Here is a 23,066-nt window from a genome sequence, read left to right on the forward strand (position 1 = left end):
TTTGACATATTTTCAATTTCATTCTTTTCAGCATTAAGACATGCATTGGCTGTTTTGCTGATCTCCTATTTTGCAGGCACAGGTTTTGGAGTTTGACTGGAGGTCAGCATTTAAGGGGCTGGTCCCTCACATGGCACATTGTGTTAAAGTGGTCCTGGATGAGGTTTGTTTCAGAAGTCTAAAGCAGGAGGAGGAATTATATTCTTCAGGACACACCTCAATCTCCTTGAGCCGCACAAGAGGACACACTGCCATCCCTGCCGGAAACACACATCTCAGAGAAGATTCCTTCTACACCTACTCAGAGAGAGAGACTCCTATGATGACAGCAAAGGTATTTCTGGATTAAGATAGAAAAGATTGACATTTAGTCTTTCAATGTTGATTGGCTTAGGTTACATATCTGACAATGAATTGTAAGTAGTTGTTACTCTTTTAAAGATGTGTCTATGATGAATAGACTTTAGTTGTACTCAATGTGGGTGAACATCATTCAGGTCTGTAGATGGGTTGTAGTCTTCAACGAGGATCATCTTGCAAGTTACTTTGAAAAAGGAGGTTGTGAATCTTGACATCTTGACCTCACCTTTTTGTTAACTCCTAATAGTATGATCTATAATCCTAGTAGGAGGTACATAAAAACAAAACACAGTATTGGATTGTGCCAACAATACCTGATTTACAGGTTTAAAGGTACGATCAATAAAGTTGTATAAAAAATTCAAATCATAAACCACAAATTAATTGATATACCTTACATCTAAGGACAGAGGGTCCAATATGCTGTCGAGATTATAGAGACCATAGAGGTAAACTAGTTATTTGTGATATTATAATAAAAGTGTGCCTAAAGCATTTATTTTCAACACTGTGCCCAAAGGCAGTATAGCATGCCCAAAGATGCTTTCCTGAAGCTGACACACTGAACTGTAACAGCACAGCTCAAAGTTAAAAAAAGTCTGTAGCCTGGAGAGCAATTGTAAACACACGTCGCCCCCCCCTACATTCACACACACACATGCAATCAAACAAACACTCACACATATAACAGGATTAATACAAAGGCACTTGTGTGAACAATTAACCGACCGTGACTTGTCAGTCCTCAGCCTGTGCATGAACATGTTGTGCCATACATACCGGTATCCCTGCCCTGTTCATCCTCCTTTATTACTCTCTGGCTGAACAATGCAAGTCTACACATCATCCTGACCCAGGGAGATTAATGTGTTTTGTAGCCCCAGAGGAAAGCACCCTCTACAATAGAGAGCCCAAAGGATTTGGGCCTGACTCAGTTGACACCTTGGATCAGAGAGGGCCTTGGAAATACTCAGTATTACTTGAAGAGAGGACTCTGGGGACAAAAGAGAGCCAGGAGGAAACCAATAAGCACTATGGCTGATATTATAAGGGCTTGATGGTGTGCAGAGACAGTCGTTGAGTAGGGGAAAGTATAGAGTACATAGATGATAGAGGGATGTATCACAAAGGCAAAGAGGCTAGGGTAGAGACTAGAGCAGGATAACGATGGGATAGTTTGAGAAAAGAGATAAGAAGAGAGGGCCTGGGAAATGGCAGAGAGAGGTGAAGTGGCCAGCAGAGATTGACTTTTCTCAGGAGGAAGACTTGTGTCTGATTTGAGACAAGGCTTAGTATCCAACTCTACAAAGGTTCTCCAATGTTGCGAGATTAACCGGCATTTACTTACTTCCATTTCAAATGACACTGAGCTGTTTTTTCTTAATGATAGTTCTCATGAAACTCCCTGAAACCTTCTACAACTGTCATTCCTCTAACTTCTCTGCTACACTGCGCTGACTGTGCAGACTTTTATCAAGCTGCCTTACCTTGATTCTCTCCTCCTCCTCCTCCTCCTCTCCCCTAGACTTTTTACACTGACAGTATTTGTGGTTCTCATTGGTAACAAGTGTCAGAATGTGTCTGTGCTCAGGACCTGTACAACGTATTAATGTGTAGGTCAACGCTTCAAATATGAGAGCCTTTCAGCCAAAAGGTTATACATGCATGTATTTGCATTCAATAACACGGAGCTAGACAGATATTATATATATATTTGTACCCCCCCCTTCCTTTTCTGATATATGCCCTAGTGTCTGAGCAGAGAGCAAATTACTGTACGAGACATAAGCATGAAATATGGCAGGTTCAAAGGCATTATGATGGATCAATATTCCACACATTTATATTCATATGTTCATACCCCAATCCACGCTCCTTTTCATTTGAACCCTCTTCACTGTCTGCATTACCATACATATGCAGGCTGTGATGATACTGTTCATCCATCAGAGGACTTTAGATGGTGTACTTTTTTATTGGCAGTCAGTTGTGTGTTGAATGCCAAATACATTGAACAGCTTGAACTTGTCCTCTGTGAGAACCTGGGATTGAACTATCCTTGTTTGGGTAGGCCCTTCTAAACTAAATGCCACCTCTCTATTATAGCAACAGAAGTACCTTTTCTGTACTCACACTTCACTGACGCCCTCACCTGCATGTTGAGTTCTACACTAGTCTGCCTACTCCAAATTCTAGACGCACAGAAAAAGGCCTCCCTGCACTTAAAAACGTTATACAATCGTTCACCTTGCTGCAATGGTCCTGGTGGGATTCTGGGCTTTGAGCTTAGCTAAGATGTCAGTTTGACTTCAGTGTGGATGCATGTGTGGTTGTTTCTGTGCAAGTCTGCATGTGAGGATACATGTCTGCTCAGTGTGTGTGTTCGTGCCAATACTGTATGTGTATGAGATGCTTCTCCATGGCCTCTCCATCACCCTGGTAATGCTGAGTGTGTGCCTCTGCTTTCTCTCTCTCAAAGCTCCTAATGACTACATACAGCCAGATATTGACTTAATTGTCTAAATGGCCATTGTTACCAGGCCTTTTAACCCCACTGGAAGCTTTTTAAGGAGGAAAGTGTGTAAAGAGATTGTGAAATTGTCAATTGTGTACACATGCTGGAGCCCTGAGCTGACAGCATGTCGATCTTCCCAGTCAGCTCCTATAGTAGGTCTAGTAATAGAGTGCGTGACTCTAGATACAAGTAACACATGCTATGATTGGTTGATTGATTAAACTGGCATTTACTTTTCTGAGTTATGGTGATTTTGTTCCCTTCAGTGTGACCTCTCCTGGTAGCTCTGAATATGTGACATGTGCTTTCTTTTAAGTTTTTTTTTAAGAATCAGCCTGACCCATAACTCACATGTATTGGTGTATGCATTTGGAGGTGAACCCACATACATATGTGACTCCATGGCACTTGCTTTATCGTATTTCACTGTTCACTCAAAGTGATGTCAATAAGAAGCACATGAGGTCATACTGTATATGCAAACCATGCAAACATTTTACACACACACGCACGCACGCACACACACACACACACACACACACACACACACACACACACACACACACACACACACACACACACACACACACACACACAACACACACACACACACACACACCACACGAATAATAATAATAGACTAGCATCAATATAGCAGTATTTAAAGCTTGCTGATTCACCATTTGCTTTCTTATAATGATCATTTTTCATTTTTTAGATACTAGCTAAATCCCAGACTGCTTATCTGTGTCTCAGCAAGACAAAAAGCATGACTATTTTAAAGCGCCTTGATCAGCCAGTCTCCCAGCCCCTGGAGAAGGGAAGGTGTAGGCAGCGCTGTTCCCAGAGGGGCTTTCTCCAGGACACATGTGGATAAATGAGATAGGTCTTGGTTGTTTCTGTGGCAGTTTTAGAAAAAGCTGTAGTTCTTATACATCACTGAAACAGCCCTTTCCATTCCTCTACTCACTCTTAACTCTGCCTGACCTTTTCTGTTCTTCTTCTCAGCACGTCTGACTCCCCACCTCCTCATAGGTGCTGTACCAATTCAGTTTGAATGTGGTTAACATGATGTCTGCTGTTATAACATTAGACAAGAGCTGATGTTCTCTCAGAAGCGAAGGTTTTATTTGACCTGATACCAATTATGCATGTTCAGCAGTTTGCATGGAGGGCAAGTCTTCTGACAATCTGTATTCTACATTTGCACTGATGTTTGCTTTTTAGCTGTAATGCCTTGCGCAATGTTAGAGAAATATGCATGTGTAATACTCAGCTCAGTCTTGTCATTCAGAGGAGTCCTCGCACATGTTCTATTATTTATATATAATGAGAATTGCTGTTTGATGTTTCTTTTCAGTTTTCCTTTTACTGACATATCTCCCCTCTGTTATTGAGATCATCTTGTCTCATCTTTGCCTTCCTTTTCCCCTCAGTTTTGTGGAGCGATCATGACTGAGATGGATGCCTTACTACCCTTGGCAGCAGCCTGCAGAGACAGCTCTCTCCTTGAGGTGCGATCAAGCTTTGTAGAAGCGTGTAGCAGGGCAGTGTTTGCCTTGCTAGGCCGTTTTGCAGGAGAGGGCCCTGGAGGGTACCATCCTCCGCACCCCCTGAGGAACCTCCCGCTCTGCTGGCCACTTGCATTTATGTGCAAGGCAACGACTGGAAGCACTACCCATGCCAGGCTGAAAGATTCAAATTCTACTGCGGCTAAAGTGTAAGGAGAGGGTGTTTGCAGGTGTTGATATAATGGTGTGAGAGTATTTTCTCAGAGTTTACTTTAATATCTCTGTGTATATATCTATCTATGTATGTCTTTGTGAGTGATCTTGATTGCCTGCACTAAACAAACATGGAGATGAGCCCTGTTGTTAGAACAAAGTAGGATTCACCTATACATACATTTTTTACAAAAACTTTAGACAGCAACAAGCTATGTAAAAATAATCAGAAATGTTTTGTTTTCAACATGACCCATGACCTCATCTATATCATGCCTAATCAGTTCCAAGCTTCTGTCAACGGCCTGCTCAACAGATAAACAGAATTGCAGGAAACAGAAGTAACATTTTGAAACTGTACATTTGAGATCAAGAGAAGTGGACCAGAGAGTAAGAAAGGAGTAGAAATGATTGACAGGAGTTAATGACACCCATATTGTGTCTACATCTGGTGAGTTGTTATGCTCCGTAATACCCCTTTAACCTCTGCTCTCCACACATCCCCCCTAAAGACATCCCCGGTGCCCTCGGTGCTCCTGTTGTCCCACCTTTGGCCCCTTGCACCCCTCCACCTGCTTGCACCGTGCTCCCTCCGGTCATAAAGTACTTCCCTCTCTCTACACCATCCAGTCCCCCTGGTTTTAAGCCTCCTGCACCCCTGTTAAACTCCTGCCAGTCTGGAAAGTATAAAGGCAGGCAGATTTAAAGGATATGAAATGTCACACTGAACTTTTAGAATATATCATAATTTCTTTGATATATTCATTTCACATCATGTTTGTTTGATAGCTTGCTGAATATACAGCAGTCAATTATGCATCTGGATCACAGAATGTGCTCTGTGGATTTTTATACCATCGGCCCCTTTCTTCTTTCATATGATGCCATATGTAGTATAGATAATGTATTGTGATGTAATTACCTTTAAAGGTTTGTTTCTTTCCTCTATGCCTAGACCCCTGACCCTGCTGCCTATTCAGAAGTACAAAGAGACAGCGGAGGCCTTCAGGGAGCAGCTGACCAGTTACTGTATCCAGATTTGTTCCACCTGCATTTTTCAAGACGCAGAGAGTCACCACTGGGCTGACCCCCAACCTTTCTACGAGGTAAAGGGTCCCCACATTTCCCAAACATGTGTCTGGTTCAAATGTATTTCCCTCCAAAGACAACTTAAAAAAAAAAACATAACCACACCTCTTACATGATAAAGATTTTAAAACGATGTAACTGTCTTCCTAAACTTAAGTTTTCTGGTATTTTAAATGTTCTCCCTATTTGAGAGTTAAATATTTATCTCGAAATAAAAAAAGACATATGTGACACATATGATGTGCAGTATTGTCATTCCCTTAATTGTAAAAAGTGGAAATTCCAGTGCCACTTGTCTTGGTAGGCTTGTTCTGTCGATTTTGAGGAACTCTAGGAATTATACTCTGGAGCTTTCTCTCTTATGCTTTTCATTCCCACAATACACCTTTACCTCCCACTCTCCCTCTTCTAACCAAGCCTTCTACTCTGAGCTCCCTGAGAACATCTGTGGCTTCCATGCTGCCCCGGGGGCTCCTGGGATTCGACTGTCTGAAGTCTGCAGTCTACACTGGGACTGTCTGGAAACAGCATAGGGCCTCTGAAACTCCCCTACCTTTATGCCCTTAAACCAATCTAAACCTCCTCTCTCTTTCATACTTTCCCCTGCTTTTGCCTTTCCCCCCTTTGTTCCTCCTTCCTTCCCTGGGTCACTGGTGTCAGACAGACCTGCTGTGCGCAGGTGTGTGCTTCTCTTCAAGCATGCCCATGTGCATCTACAGATGAATGCATGTGTGAGTGTGCAGCAGCATCTAAGAATTTGCATTTCATTTGGTGTGTGTGTGTGTGTGTGTGTGTATATCTATGTTTCCATATCTGGTTGGTATGTAGTTCTATGCACCAGGATTCAATCTTCTGGATTCCTGGCCATGTTTCTCATCTCTCGTAGAGCTCAGTGCAGCTCCTGAGAGACCCTTCTTTTACTTTGTTTTGTTATTTTACATTTAATGGACACATTGTGGTTGGATATTTACTATAGTATAATAACAGCAACAAGGTCAGTTAAGGTGATCAAAGGAAGTTCAGAGCATTATTTTTGCTTCCTTCCTTTGCAGGATTTTTCCTTCAGAGCATACCGAGCCAATTGAGAGAACACAAAAAGCTGCTATGAGTTTCCAATTTTACTCCATCCTCAGTTTTCTGTCCCAGATACAGTCGTCACTGGCCATCATCTTTAACAGGAATTTGTTCATAGTTGACCTGGCTGTTTAAATGAGGTTTGACTTGAGTAAAGGGATTAAACAGTCAAACCCCACATGTAGTTGTGGCTGCTCTTGGTTGGGATCCAACGTCTGTGTCTGCGTTTGCTCCGCTGAGTCCACTGGCATAGGATGGCGGCCTAATCCCGGACATAGCGCTTGGTCACGCTCCCCATCAACCACCAATCCCTAAATGACTGGCTCCGGGGAAGAGAGGAAGGGAAATACATGAGAGAAGGAAAATACGAGATAGATGAGGTGAAGTGGCAGGAACATGAGAACTGACTGTGGGGAATGATGAGTTTGAAGACGTGAGGAAGTTTTGGATGTGTAAATATCTCCGCCACACACGCGCCTTCTTCTGGAAAAGTTTATTTTGGAAGGTTAAACAGTCAAAGTAGGCGGTTTAATGAATGAATTATTCTATATATTTCTTCAAAGAGCTGCAGGATAAGAATCTATTTTCCTCCATCTGTCCTCCCCCTCTCTGTCTGTCTTTCTTTAGTCTCAATCTCAGTTTGCAGAGAAGTTCTCGATTTCTCCCCTTCACTCTTTCTCTCGCTGCACATTTGAGCATGTATGTGCGTGCAAGTGTGTGCCTGTAGTGATGTGTTCTCCAGTTCAGGACTTTAAAGCAGTCTAAAATCCCAGTGGGGGAAGAAACCCAGGTGCAGAGTGCAGGTGGCGTGACCACTGAGACATCCTGGTGTTGACAGACCTGCCTCTCTCTCCCTCTCTCTTTCTTCCCCTTCATGTTTTCTCTCCTACTCTCTTTTTCTTTCTTATATCTCCTTTCGCCTCTTGGTTTTCTCTGTTTTTCTTCACTGTCAATATCCATATCACAATATATCTTCATCATGTGTAACCCCCCACCACTCCCTCCTTGCCATCCACCTCTTTCTTCCACAGGGTGAGCGCTGTTCCTTCTCGGTGCAGATGTGGTTCTACTTCCTGTGTGGGCTCCGTAGCGACTTGTGGGCGATTCTCCCGGCAGAGATGGCCAAGGAGGTGCTGGGACAGGTGCTGTCAGAGACTTTACAGCTGCTGGTGCAAAGATATGCCAGGGCCCGTCCATCGTACAAGAGACACCTGCAAATCAGGTACTCATCACGTGCCATACTGCCTGAGGTTATTTTCAAGTGAGATTTCTTGTCACTTTTTGTAATATAAAAGGGGGGGGGGTTACCTTGGTTGGTGATTGGCTAATGGTTACACAAGCCAAAAAATAGTTATGACATCATAAAGTGGCCAAAATCTGATCAGCTCATTTTCAGACAGGTTTTTATATAAATGGATCAGAACAAAAAGTGAGCGAATATTTTTTCCTGAAACGTTTAGAATCTCTTTACACATAGAGGACACATGTTGATGTATACAATACATGAACAAGTGGATTTTGCATAACAGGTGACCTTTAAGGCCACTATAATAATATACATAAAAAGTAATATACTTTATATTCTTTAGAAAACTGTTTCTTAATTTAATTTCTGAAAGATGTATGTACAAGTTTCATTTTCACAATATGGAAGAATTACCCTCTGCAGAGCCCACACATAATGGGATGATAATGAAGAAAAAACCTCACCACAAGTTATGTTAGCGTTAGCTTTATGGACTTCTTGTTCATGATGGCTTAACCACTGAGGTTCATAGTTTATTTCTGACCTTGGAAACAGAAGTTGAGAAAGTATTTTTTAATCAGCTTTCAACAAACCTGGACCAGAGGTGCTTATATCTCAATAACTGATTGCAAGGTCAAGATTGAATTTCTAACCCCAGGAATTATATCACAATTCAATAATGTGTTGTTTTGCTGATAATTATAAATAACTTTTGATTGTATGTGTGACATCTTCTTTAACTACCTCTCTTACATATGTATTTGTATATCCAACATGAATGTTATATACTGCACAATATATAGAAATGGCTATGAATTATGCTATCCTAAACTTCACCAGAACCTTAGACAAAGCCCTACATTTCTCTCTCACTGTTGGCCCCTCAACTCCTGTGGGTCTTGTGGCGGAGGTGGTCTGACGTTGTGTTAGCATGTCATAGACACACTCTCTGTACAGGCTCAGGGGTCATCCTCTCCATCCTCTTTCTACTCTTAGTAGCTGGAAGATGACAATGAACAGGCTAATATACAGTATGACACACAGCAAGGGGATGAGAGAATGACAGAATGAAGTGCATTTTACATGTGTAGCACCACAGGATGTCAACAAAAAGGCTGGTTTATGTTGCTTGGGGATGCATGTGTTTCTGGAGGGACAGTTGTAAAGTGTAAGGCTAGCCTAAACAGATGGCTTTTCAAAGCTTTTACAAGTTATCTATGTATATAACACTAACATGGGTACCCTTATGCTACCTCATTCCTCTTGTATCAGTCCATCTGTGTCTATGTCTTACGATTCAGGCCATAGGAGGAGCATGATTGAAGAGATGAGAGATGATGAGCAGCTTTCCCGAATTTAGGAAATGGATTTGCGGATGTATACATGTAAAAGCCACAACTTTTATTGTGAAATCCAAATCCCTTAGTACACTGACTTTAAATAACAGTTCAATCCCATTGGGGTTCTGTTATCTGATGGGCTGTACTATGAGGCTAATATGTCATGATAAATGGTGGATTCAGCCTTTGAAGACAGAAATGTTTGCATTCAGTTCTATTTCTCTCTCTTCATGTGTTCGCATATTCCGTCTCATCTTATTCTTTTTCATCTATACATTTCCCTTTTCTGTTTCCCTCCTCGGTGTCTAAGATGTGACATTACAGCAGTGTTGCTGTATGTGGAGCAGCTTATGTGGAGTGTGTGTAAGAGTCCCGAGGCCTTGTGGCGCTCCAATCCTTCTTCAGCAATTGCCATAATAGCGGGCGGATCAGACTCGCCATACCAAATCCACAGCCTGTGTGAGCAACTCCTGACAGTCCTTGTCATTGTGACTGCACCGCTTTCTTTGCTGTATAGGTGGGCATACATTGTTATATTTGGGTAATTCAGCCTTGAAAACGACGCGCATAATTATTATTTAATATTAATCTATTGAATATAGGTAGTTGCCTTTTGAATCTTATGTCCTAATGGAACTTACATGTAGCCCTACATTTGCCTTAACATAAGTGGGCAACCAAATGTATTAAATATGTAAAGTACAAAAATACTATTTAATGAAATCATTCCCTGAAGAAGTATGACCACCAACATGTTTTGTAAATTGAAGATGTCAAATGTGTGATCTCAATTTCTTCTAGGATGTTGATGAATAATCCTGGGAAAGAGTCCAAGCCTCAGCATGACAGCCCTGTTGTCCTTTGGCTAAACGCTATCAACCCTGACCTCTTCACAGAGCAGACCATACGGTGTGTAAAATACATACAGTAGGTTCACTTTAACATGTTCACACACAAACTCACTAGCATGCTCTGGTATTTCTTAGCCATCACACACACCTCCACCCACTGTATTGAGAACCATATGTGTGTGTGAGAGTTATAGCCGCATACTATATCTGTGGATATATAACCAGACTTACCCGTGGCCCAGGCCTTCAAGCAAGAGTTGCTGTGGTAATGTAACACAGATGCAAGCTGGGAAAGAACAAAATAATAAATAAACTACCGTAGCCGTTGACACTGATTTTGTTTATGTTGATGGTTGCTGAGGGCTTTACACATGAGGCGTCAACAGAGCACAGTGTGATGTGTGCATGAATGTGTACATGCATGCATACATGTGTGTCCAGTTACTGTTATGACCTCCAAGGTGCAGTCAATCACTCTCCCCCCTCACCCCGAACTCCACCTCCTCCTCTCTCATCTCCCCAATGCCAGAGGTGATGTCATTGCGTGCTGATGGAGCACAAATCAAACTAACCTCAGTTCTCCTGTTCCTAAGTATTGGAGAGCTGAAATTAGTTTATTTTTATGACCTCTTATTTCTTTGCTCCAACCTCCTGCCTGCATGCAAAGGCGCCAGGGGGCCTGCCTGTGGCTTGGGGCCAAATCCACAGGTCCTCATCCAGGACTCTGCCTCTGCGGCCAGATCTCTATCCAGCCTATTAGAATAAAACACATTGTTATGGTTATTAAATAAAACAATAAGAACATCTCAAAGCACGTAAATTAATCATCCAGCATTACAAGCGATTTTTTTTTCTGAAGTCATGTATTCTGGCCTTATCATTTGTTACATACATTTAGGCTTTGCATTTTCTTCCCGTCTTTGTGTGTGTGTATGTATGTATGTGTGTGTGTGTGTGTGTGTGTGTGTGTGTGTGTGTGTGTGTGTGTGTGTGTGTGTGTGTGTGTGTGTGTGTGTGTGTGTGTGTGTGTGTGTGTGTGTGTGTGTGTGTGTTTTGTAAGCTGACCCTGCGCTGTAGCTGGCTAGATTTATCAGAGCAGTTAAAAGAGGATTTCTTCTGGATTTGCGGTCCTAGTGACATCATAAATTGCACTGTCAGATTCAGGCATAGTTTTCCTCAGTCAAGCAGCAGGGTGCACCCTGCTCTAGCTTTCTGGCTCAAATGGAATGGTTAATTCTGGCCTGACACCCCCTGAACCACCTCCCGCCTCCTCGCTCTTCAGACAAACTCTGTCCATTCCTACCATTAGATTTTATTGAGATGTATAAAGTAATATGGAGGCACACACATGTTAGCATGCCCTCACACTTGCACACGTACACAACCACAAGCACAGGCTCTGAAGGGTACACACACACACACACACACACACACACACACACACACACACACACACACACACACACACACACACACACACACACACACACACACACACACACACACACACACACACACACACACACACACACACACACACACACACACACTTGCACGCACACTCACCAAGGATACGGCTCATTACCCACAGCTGGCTGCAGCCTCTTGGTTATACAAAATATGTAGGAGGGGGGTACTGCTGTATATTCATGTATTTGGCTGTCTCCCAAATGTTAATTTGGTTTTAGCTGGCCAAGATTACAGCTAATTCCTTCCCGGTGCACGCTATTAGTAAGCGAGAGTGAAGGCATTTGCAGACTTATATCAGGAGTGAGTGACACTGAAGGAAGTTACCATTGTAGCATAAACATAATTTCTACCCAGATTGGCATCAAAGGGAACTGTGATTTCAGTCTCTGTCTTTCACTTGTGAAGCTTTTTCCCTCCTTTGTTGTCTCTTGCGAAATGTACTGCTTTCTGAACACTCACCTGACACTGCAGAACTGTCAACTTTGTTTTCCTTGTTCCCACTCTCAGAGATGGCCTCGTGGGCCAGGCGGCCTCTCTGTGTCAGCTGAGGCTGCTGACCTCTGACCCAGGACACAATCCCAGGTTGCTTCTGCGAATGCTGCTGTACAGAGACTGTCACCTGCCCACAATACTCCTGGAGAACTCTTGTAAGTCTGTTTTTTTATTATATAGGAATGTGTCTGCATAAATGGATAAAGTGCAACGTGTGTGTGCAGTACATGCTTAGCTTTCAGGCACTTTCGTTAATTATTTGATATTTCCATTTTCATAATACTGGACCACAGATTCAATCCCCCAGCGGCCATGAGTGGGATGGTGTTTACCGGTGTCTTAATTATGGTGCTCTAAGAGCCTAAACGAGTTTTACAGACCTTAGATGAGCTATATCCATTTTATGAAGTTATCATCAGCATCTTTGTCATCATCATCATTTTCACCTTGGTCACCATCATCACTAAATCAATAGAGAGTAGTAATAAACACTCAACAGGCCCAGGCGGAGCACACATGCTGACCTTTAAAGATTTTCCCTTCCTTCTTCTCCCCTCCACACTGGCAACAGTCTAACCTTTAAAGACTGTTGTGCACTCGCACATTAATTCACATTATAGCGACCTCATTAATAACAACTCTCACTGTCTTGTTCTCTTGCTCGGTCTGAGTCTGGCTCAGAGTCTCTGCAATGCTTCTCCCCGCACGCTGCCGTAAATCAACGCTGGAAGCGCTGACTCTCGCGTGTTATCACGGTGACGGGCTAATTAACCAGGAAGCAGACAGACAGATGAAACAGCTTGACTGAACGCCTACACTCCAATAAGCCACTTCCCCATACTGTACACGTATATATAATGGGTTCTTTCCTGGTGCTCTATTGATATGAATATGTTTAACTCACTAATAGATGATAATTCAATGAGTCACAAATGACCTTAATTGGACTCTACTACTTCCAGTTTATTTATTGCGTTACAGAAGTTGTTAAGGTCAGCCGCAGATTGAACAGGACAGTATTGTTGACACTTTGTTTAGTTGACAGCACTTTTTCAACAGTGTGGTTGCTCTGTGATACATTTTTTAATAAAAAAATCTGCCTTTTCAAAGCATACTTACTTGCTAGAGAGCTAACAAGCTGGCTAAGTGACCCCCACTCTGTCTCATAATGAAATTGTAAGTATTTGCAAAAGGATAATTACTCCTCCACATCAATAGTACTGTACACAACAAGTATTTTGCTAAATCAGATGATACAACATGGTGCACAGAGACACACTATCACACACAAACACACACACACACACACACACACACACACACACACACACACACACACACACACACACACACACACACACACACACACACACACACACACACACACACACACACACACACACCGCCTTTTTATAATCATCAGCATGTCTGCATCCAATTACAGAGGTTTGCAGAGAGGGCCCTTGTGACTGGTTGACTGGTTGTCCGGAAGATAAACAGGTGTATGTCTTGGCTATGTATCAAGGTTGGATAATATTTGAGGGAGGGAGGGAGGGAAAGAGAGCAAGGAAAAATTAAAAAAGGAACCGAGAAATCGACACAGAATCACCAACAAAAAGCAGAGTTAGTGTGTGCTGCATACATGGTGTATACTCCGAGATGTGCCAGCGCACTGTCATCAGTTCTTTAAGTCATCTTCTGCTCCATAATAGGATCATTACTGAAATGCCCCTAGTTAACATGCCATGCTCTCACCCCAAGTGTACATTTATGTTAGTCACCCCTGTTTCCTTGGAGCATTGTAGCCACACCAGTGACATCATGAACACTTTTTTCCTTGAGGACCAATTACCGGACAGGGAGAGGATGAGATAATAATAATAATGGGTTTAATTTATAACACGCTTCATATCTGAGTTCAGATCCTGAAGTGCTACAAGCATTTAGCATGGAACAAAAATAAAAACAGTACACAACGTGGTAGAATGAATAAGATGCAAGCATAACCCACATTATGCGGCCTAATAGGCTGATTGTAGGTCAGGTTGGTTGAGCACTTTTGAGTGTTATTAAAGCTGTTACACACCAAGCCGATTATCGGCGTCGATAGATGTCGATAGATCGTGTCTTTTCGGCCGTGCCGACACCTTCCGCCGCCGATTCGACTTGTTGAATCGGCAAGTCGAATCAGCTGAAGTCTTTGCGGTGTGAAAACCTCGAATCGGTAGGTTTTCAGCCAAAAAGATACGACGGTGCGGGCAGGGTCGGCTCTAGAACAAATCGAATGGGGGGGAAATCATTTACCACGGGGGGGGCATACACTGCCGTCAATAACCAACACACAAACACCAACGTAACTTCAATTTCAAAACATGCTGTAAAGTCTATTGTCTTTCACACACATTGCAGGGGTGTAGTGCTATTTTATAGCACACCTATGACTTGTGCATACATGCACGGTTGTGGCAGGACCACCCAAACATATGGACATAGGCCACCATATAAAAAGTGTGCAAATGTATTTAGTATCTTATCCATGTGAACATGATCTAAGTGGGGGGTGGACCTCACCTCCTCTATGGGGGTCCGGGGGCATGCTCCCCCGGCAAGATTTTTTTTAAATATTGAAGTTAAAAGCATCAATCTGGCGCACTTTGAGTGCAAAATTAAGAGATCTATGGATACATCTCTCAACACCCAAATACGAAACAGAACTGTAAACAGATTTTCTTTTTCTTTATGGATATTTTACAAATCACTCACTGTTTATTAATAACAACTTTATATATACTCATATAGTATTTTATACCTGTTTTTCATTTATTCTCGTGTTTTTAAAAAACTATAATGATCATAGGCTAAAGGTGTTCCTCGGAAATATTTGTTTACATAAATGGTGACCTAACCGTTTGAGACCCATGAGATAAATTACACTAAAGTTAACTATCTAAACACTGAAAGAGTCCTTATAACCTCACTGAGCTGACGTTATAAGATCCTCTCAGTCTGACAGGGGAGGACTTTCCCTTCACCGTTTTAGAAACAGCTCTTTATATCCTAGCATAGCTAGCTAAACAGATGCTAACAACAACATTCCACGGTACCGCTGCACACTCACACAAAATGTGCTCGTCCCACACACACACAGAGCCGAGCTTGAATGAAACACAGAGACCCAGAAGTACGTGTTGTAGTACTGTATCATATTATTTCCTATGGCTTTGCTGTATAATCAGTATAACAGATGAACAGATCACCACTGGGCTTTCATCTAACACACAGCCACGTAAAGACAACAAAACAAAGGTCGGGGGTCATTGGTCAAGCAACACACCAATCAAAGAGCAGCAGTGCTGTGCCCTCAGGCTGTGTTTTTTATTTGTATTCTTTATTTCTGATTCATTTCACACCAACAACTTTTAGTGGAAACGTTTTCACTTATAATACAAAATAAAATAAAACGGCAAAGTGGCAAGGCTTGCCCGCCCTGCGTTGGGGGGGCACAGTGACTCAATTGGGGGGACATGGCCCGCAAATTACCCCCATGACGCCGACCCTGGGTGTGGGACACACCAATTTGAGTAGGGCGACAGGACTCTCATCGTCGGCCAGATATCCATCGTCGGCCAACATCGGCTTGGTGTGTCCGGGGCTTAAGAGGCTTAGATATGTTATGGTGAAAGAAATGGAGAGAGATGTAATGGGACACTCAGAGATGGAGACAGGGAGATAGAGGATATCAGTTCTCATCTGGACCTTGAGTGGTGGCAGTGCTTTTTACCTGCCTGTTATTAAGGTGGCTGATATTACTGTCTCTATAATGCAGCAGCTAATTTAGCCTAGTAATTTTAAAATAGTCCAGCATTAGTCAGACGAAGCCTCATTGACTGCTGCATTGCATATACTCTCCCATTCAAATAGCTGTCATCTCCCACACAGCAGACTGACAGACCGCTGGATGTCTGCCACCTCTGGAGCAATGGGCCTTTCCTCAGCAACCCCTGTCAACTTAACACACACACACACACACACACACACGCACACACACACACACACACACACACACACACACACACACACACACACACACACACACACACACACACACACCACACACACACACACACACACACACACACACACACACACACACACACACACACACACACACACACACACACACACACACACACACACACACACTTGTAAGTGCACAAAACACATGCAGTATATAGACATCCATCTGGTTTACACACGCACACACACCTCCATCCTCAGCCCTGTGCTCAGACAGCAACCCCCACAAGGACACCCTGTCAAAACCTCTTCCTTTTCACTTCCTGTCTCCATGTGCTGTGGGGCCTTTGAAATCTGTTCCTTTTTTTTCTGGTCTGTTTTTCTTCTCCATCTAACACAGATGTGTGTGTTTTTTTTCTTCCCCTCCTATTTCACAATGCCTTTTGTTCACCCTTTCTGTTAACATGTGTCAGGTTGGGCAGCCTTGACATTTTCCAATGTGTTTTTGTATGAAGAAATCAAGATGCTGTTTCATAGAATATGGTTTTATATCTTTCACTACCTACATCCATAAGGTTGATATTTTCTGAATCGCAATTTAAAAGAAACAGTCACATTTTACACTCACCTACGGTGTGTAGGTGAGTGTAAAATGTGAAAACTGAAAGTATGTGTGCATATGACTAATCCTCTTCATCTCTTTCTGTATCCTGTTGTGTGTGTCAATTATTCATGAGTATTAAAGATTTCATAACTTCATTAGCATTTTGATTTCCCACACATTTATTTGTATTATGCACAAAAGTGTCTAACTGACTCAGAGTCTGTTTTTCTCAGATATTTGCCAAGAGAACAGCTTAGAAATGTCTCCAGACAGCTGCAAGGCCGGAGATGACTTCATCGTTGCATTGTTCAAACTCTTCAGTTGCCTGAATAATGTTCCAAAGGCCTTGACTCAGTCCCTTCAGCCATACCTGGAAAGGTCACGCATGTGGGAGCATCTCTACACACTGGCAGGTAAAGTAGCAACCAGCTGCTGCATAATGTTGCAGAACTGAAGTCCTGACTACAGACTTACCCTAACCTTCGGAGCTGTAGTACTGACCTACTATGCATTGTCTGCTTCAAAACCCAATGTGTTTTTGTGTTAATAGAAAATATACACTTACATTTTATTGACACTGTACTTTGTATCTATTTTTTTCTGATTGTTACACAGCTGTGTCTTGCTTGGATAACAGAAAATGAATGTGGGTTAATGATTGAGAGACACTAAATACACTAAATACTCTAAATCTATTATAGATAAGTTTAATACAAAAGTAAATCTGACCCAATTTCTTTTTTCTAAGGGCCAGTGTTGACATTGCATACACGTGAGCTAAATCACGACTTAATATGCTATTACAGAGACTGCAATTACTCCCACACTCTTCCTTTCTCTCCGCCTCTCTCTGGTACATGCTTTGATACAGAGCTTAATCAGAACTCCTGTGGAGTATGGAGCCCCTTTTGGTGGTGATTTTTATATCCTGGTTGAGTGGTAATTATTGTAGCATAAATTAGGGTGATTGAAGAAGAATATTTGGATGGAGACAGAGCAAGGGAGGGGTCGACAGAGGGAACAAACCAAAAAGAGATAGTGTAAGCCAGGGAGAAATTCTAAAAGTCATCCAATCATCATTTATCCTCACAGGGTAATTAGTTTAATTATTTGACTGTGCCAAATCTTTGTATTATAACTTTGGTTACAGGATACCCCCGGTGCTCCCATTTCTATTTAAACTGTTCAACTTGAGTTAACTTTCATAGATTATGTTGAGAGTTGACTATTTCTCCACTTACACTGATGTTTCATCACACGGTAGCAGGTTGTTTCGAATCAATACTCCAGTCAATACTGTAGCGGGCGGTATAAACTCTGAGAACCAAGTGACTTTGAAAAATAGGTCGAGGTCTCACCTGCCACAGAGCGCTTCTCCTTCCAAAAGCTATATCATTTTCTGTTCCGCTCACCTCTTTTCTATGGGTCTGAGGTCACACATTTGTTAGGCCTCCCTGGAGATTTCAGTGCACTTCCAGCGTCGTCACAGCACTATATCTCTCTGTTGTAGCCTTTGGTTTTACAGTCTACACTGTAGGAAGTTTATGGGTGCCATACAACGTCATGCTGTAGCTGCTCATCTTTCAATATGAGAGAGATATGAAAGGGCAGAGCGACAAAAGAAGAGGTGCACCTGGAAAAGCTAGTACAACGTCTGCTGTCAGGCCACCTGGGTTTAATCGAGAACATCTGAATTTAACTTGACATTACTCGCTTTTACTGCACATACTTCAACAGAATACCTTAGAAGTCTGTTGATGGACAAGTTATTTATGTCTCTGTATTTTCCAATTGTTTGCAGAGGGGAGTCACCTATTCAGCGTGCTATGACTAGGGGCTATTGCATGTAACCCACTCTAATTTGGTAGCAATCATAAAACTTAATCTACCCTTAATTTTATGTCAATATTATGGCATGTCGGTGGGGTCTCTGACAAGTTTACAAGTCGAAACATTTTATGATCTTAAGACCTTGTATAGTATTACAAATTTATTTTATTAGAACAGTATTAAATGTTCCTACATACAGTTGGAGGATTACATTTTGTATTGTGCACTGAGATACTTCTTTGTACTACACGTCTACTTTTAAAATAATAAAAACAGGGTTTCCCGTAAAGCAGGCAACATTTTGCTTTTGGAATTCTACTGACATCATATTCTGAAGGTTTCATTTCTATTCATTCTTCTAAGTGACTAGTGAGTTTTTCAGATGGTGGTCTCAAAAATAGGAAATTGGTACCATTGTAGGTCAACTGCACTTAACATTTTCATTTGTTAACCTGGTTGAGCAGAGGTGCTTTATTCCAAAGTAGTTAATCTTTCTTTGTGAAGTCACCTGGGTGTCTTCTTTTTCACTGCATGGCTTTGGACCTTGCTACTGCATCACACTTGACACAGCCTTACACGAACCTGATGCTTGTTTATACACAGGAGAGATGTTTTTCTTTTTTTATTGCCAGCAGCATAAAAAAATCATTGATAGATAGAAATGTCTTTTAGCCTAACTTATTTAACCGCTGCATGTCTTTTACGGTTTCTCTCAGACACGACCCGGGCTGTACCTGTAGTGATCAGCTGTGTCCGAGCGATCGTTACAAAGTCTATCCACAGCATCCTGATACCACCTGGTCTCCATGGTGATTGGTTGCAGGCCACGGAGGAAGCCTAGTGGGGCCTTGTTTAAGCAAAATGTACCAGAGAGCATCCTAGCTAAAATACCCAAGGCGTGGAACTACACACCACTGGAAAGCACGCGGAAAGGAGACTGCCACTAAGAGTACGTATGTTGGTTGTCACATTTTCAAATGAGCAATAAAACATCTGGTGGTTGTTTTCAAAAGCTAACATTCTTTCTCCTTCCAGCTGTCATATCTGTAACTATCCAAGCCTTATCCCTCATTTTCACAACCTGCCCTTGGCCGTAGCATCCATACCTCTCCCCATCCGCTACCTCTTCCAAGTGGCAAGAGAAACACCTCTCCCAGCATGCTCGGCAGCTGCGGCTTAATGGGCCTGTTACTCTGGGCCCTGTTAGGCTGTCTGAACAGGGCCTGGAGGACCCTGACACACTAGAAGAGATCAGTGGTCTGGCCCTCACCCGTGGGGCGAAGGAACCCCTGTCCCTGCTTGCTGAGTGCCTACAGGCTACCAATGGGCATTCAACAGAAGGTAAATGATCCGGTCTTTGTACAATAATAATGATAACAATATTATCTATAGTAACTAGCTGGATGTTTTATTCAAAGTTGGTTAACTGAGAGCATAATACCAACCTGTTGTTTGTTTAAAAACCCTGATACTATCCTTTTAGGATATTGATGGTTGTGATTTAATGTGTGCCAAACAATTCTGACTTATTAACCTTAATGGTCTGCTGTTGTCTGACAGGGCGTTCCAAACCAACAGTGCAACAAAGTGCTGCGGACTCTGGAGGAGAACAGACCAAAGTGGACAAACATGCAGCTGCAGAAAGCCCGCAAGCTCTGCTCAGACAGGTGAGAGGTCAACTGCGAGGATTTAAGCAAGAGGTGAAGGTCAGCATGGTATTGATGTCATTTATATTACTGTTTCATGCATTCAGGAAAACACTATTTATGGCTATCCATCATTAGTCTCAATTGATATTGATTATTCATGTTGGGCTTCAACAAAATGGTGGTATCATTTTTTGCAGATAATTTTGATCGGAAAAACAGCTTTTTTATAAAGTGGAATTTCCCAGTACTGCATTTTAGTGATTTATCAATAGTAATTGAGATTGAAGGCTGATGAAGGAGGTGGTTCAAACTGATCAAACTGACTGATGGTGTAGTAAACTACTTGACATTCAAAAGAGATACTGAATACAACAATGAAAAAAGAATGCAGCTCAGATATGCTTATTTTTAATTGAGCATTTAAATTCTGATGTATCGTATCATCAAGATCATTTTTCATGTTAAAGCTTCATGAGTAAGATCAATGAATCTCAGATGTGTTTGTTGTGGTAAATGATGGACATGTTGTCTGACTGAGTGGACTGCAGGCTGGAGTGATGGGAAAACAGCTTTCACTTTGGACGGAAAGTGACCTTTGGCTCGCCATTTTCTAGCTTGTTCCCAGAAACTGTGCCTCTGGTCGCTCACTTCATCATAACAAACTTTGGATACATCCATCCTCATAAAAGGTGATTCAGTCCCGTACCACAACATGTAAAAATTAAGAGAATGAAATAAATAAAAAAACTGATTAGATTACAGCCAGTTCTAGGAAATGCTGTCTGTTCCAGTGACAGGAAGAAGAAGGGTGAGATCGGGGAGATGGGCAATGGAGGGGTGCAGAGGGGGTTGAGTGGAAAAGTGAAAGAAGAGTGATTATGTATCACCTGTCGGAAGGCATTCAGTGGGATCATTACTATTCATTAAACTAAACCTTCACAGTGAAGTGACGCCTGGCTTGTAAACAATCAGAATACAGTGTCAGAAAGAGAGGGGGAGAGAGAAAGAGAGACACTGGTGTAATAACTCCAAAAAACTACTGGCACTCCACTCAAAGCAGCTCACACACACACCACACACACACACACACACACACACACACACACACACACCACACACACACACACACACACACACACACACACACACACACACACACACACACACACACACACACACCACACACACACACACACACACACACACACACACACACACACTCACACACACACCAACACACACACACACAGTACACCCCTCAACAAAGAACATTTTCCCCTTGCGAGGCCTCCCATCTCTGTCCCCTCCATTCCCACTTTGCCTCCTTCCCTTCCAACTGCACCCCCCCTCCCCACGCCAACCCACCTTGTCTTTGCAAAGTAATTTGTAGAGGAGAAGATTATTTTCTCCATCATGGTGACCCTGGCTGGGCTGACGGGATGCATACACAGATGAAGATGATGCAGTTATTCCTTGGCGGAGGTCTGCCTCTTTCAGGGCACATTGGCCCTAATGACATGATTGATAGGCTGTCCCAAATCCGGAGGGGCCCTCATTAATCACCCCGCTGACTGAATCCAATCATCTGCTTCAACCTGCACAGTGGATGGACAGGAAAAGGATACAGCACAGGTGCTGACACGGATGCACAGCCACCATCGTTGACAACACCACCGCCGGGCCGTCTGCAAAAGAATGAGGGGATGTTCATGGACGAGAGGGGACTCCTCTTCCTTTGCCACTCTCAATGTCCAAGCAGCCAATGGCTGGCTGACAGGCGACACCATTTCTGCCACCTATAATTACAAAGGGGAAGAGAGAGAGAGCAGGAACAATGACAGGAAGTGTATGTGAAGGAAAGGTTTGATGGACGGTCGGGTGATATCCATCCATACAGGAAGGGCAGGAAAATGATGCGGGCGTCTGCCAGGGTTGGGGAATGTACATGCATAAAGACCTTGACAACACAGTACAACACACGCTTAAGAACACACACACCAATCACTTTTAGTGCCCAGCATACTTCGATTATGCTATAATTCCCCTATGTATCTCATGAATGGAAATGAAAACAGTAAAGGTATTGTGTTATCTAACCCTTTAATAATTTGGCTGTTTTTTACTTTCGTGGAAGCCTTAAAATGTTTGTTCCCATTTTTTTTTCCTTCCCAAGAATTGCATTTCAAAAAACCAAAACAGATAATGAATTCTTATCTCAGGAGTCGTGTTTCAGTCAATTGTTTTTTGCAAATCCAAAATGGTGAAAATTGTACCCAAAATGATTCACTAAACTAAAAAATACTTTCTTAGCCAGAGGTGTAATGGAGATACAAGCTGACAACCCTCCTATTCCTGTTCTTTCCTGTTCCTCTCTTTCCCTCTTTGCCTGTTTTTTCTGTTTATGTGTTTACTCTCTCATCTCCTGCTTTTCCTATCTCTGTTTCTCTCCTAGTGTTTCTGAGCGAGGAAAGGAGAGTGGAGTCGCTGAACTGACTGAGCAGAAAATAGGCCTGATGCTGCTGGAGGTCTGCCACAAAGCAGGTGGCAGCGACTACCTGAGGCAGATCTATCACATCATCCAAGGCAATGAGGTAGGGAAGCACTCCCTCTCCCCAGCAATTAGGTGGCTGCTGGCCTGAGGCCGCAGGCTGTTCTGGAGGGGGAGACGGAGGGAAGGGGGCTGCTGCTTGTGTGCAGTCTGCTTGTTCTGATCTTCTGTTGTTCAGGTGACCTCAAGGGTGCAAACCTACAGTGGTTTCCTGTGTTATACTCTCACCACATGTAGAATAGAGGGAGCCACATGGA

General features: G+C 42.6%; 1 protein-coding gene across 1 annotated transcript in view; it reads left to right on the plus strand.

The window, feature by feature from the left end:
- Positions 1-23,066, plus strand: part of kiaa0825 (KIAA0825 ortholog) — a 110,906-nt gene that overhangs the window by 19,799 nt on the left and 68,041 nt on the right. The window contains 22 exon segments of the mRNA XM_034091320.1: positions 77-334; positions 4,312-4,446; positions 4,448-4,468; positions 4,470-4,553; positions 4,555-4,595; positions 5,555-5,705; positions 7,794-7,984; positions 9,659-9,865; positions 10,150-10,257; positions 12,177-12,316; positions 17,016-17,195; positions 19,329-19,405; positions 19,407-19,532; positions 19,534-19,561; positions 19,648-19,686; positions 19,689-19,750; positions 19,752-19,787; positions 19,789-19,825; positions 19,828-19,934; positions 19,936-19,953; positions 20,173-20,279; positions 22,714-22,852. Coding sequence (XP_033947211.1) covers positions 77-334; positions 4,312-4,446; positions 4,448-4,468; positions 4,470-4,553; positions 4,555-4,595; positions 5,555-5,705; positions 7,794-7,984; positions 9,659-9,865; positions 10,150-10,257; positions 12,177-12,316; positions 17,016-17,195; positions 19,329-19,405; positions 19,407-19,532; positions 19,534-19,561; positions 19,648-19,686; positions 19,689-19,750; positions 19,752-19,787; positions 19,789-19,825; positions 19,828-19,934; positions 19,936-19,953; positions 20,173-20,279; positions 22,714-22,852 — 2,292 coding nt within the window.

This window comes from Pseudochaenichthys georgianus, chromosome 9 (assembly GCF_902827115.2).
Source record: "Pseudochaenichthys georgianus chromosome 9, fPseGeo1.2, whole genome shotgun sequence".
In the NCBI taxonomy this organism is placed as follows: Eukaryota; Metazoa; Chordata; class Actinopteri; order Perciformes; family Channichthyidae; genus Pseudochaenichthys; species Pseudochaenichthys georgianus.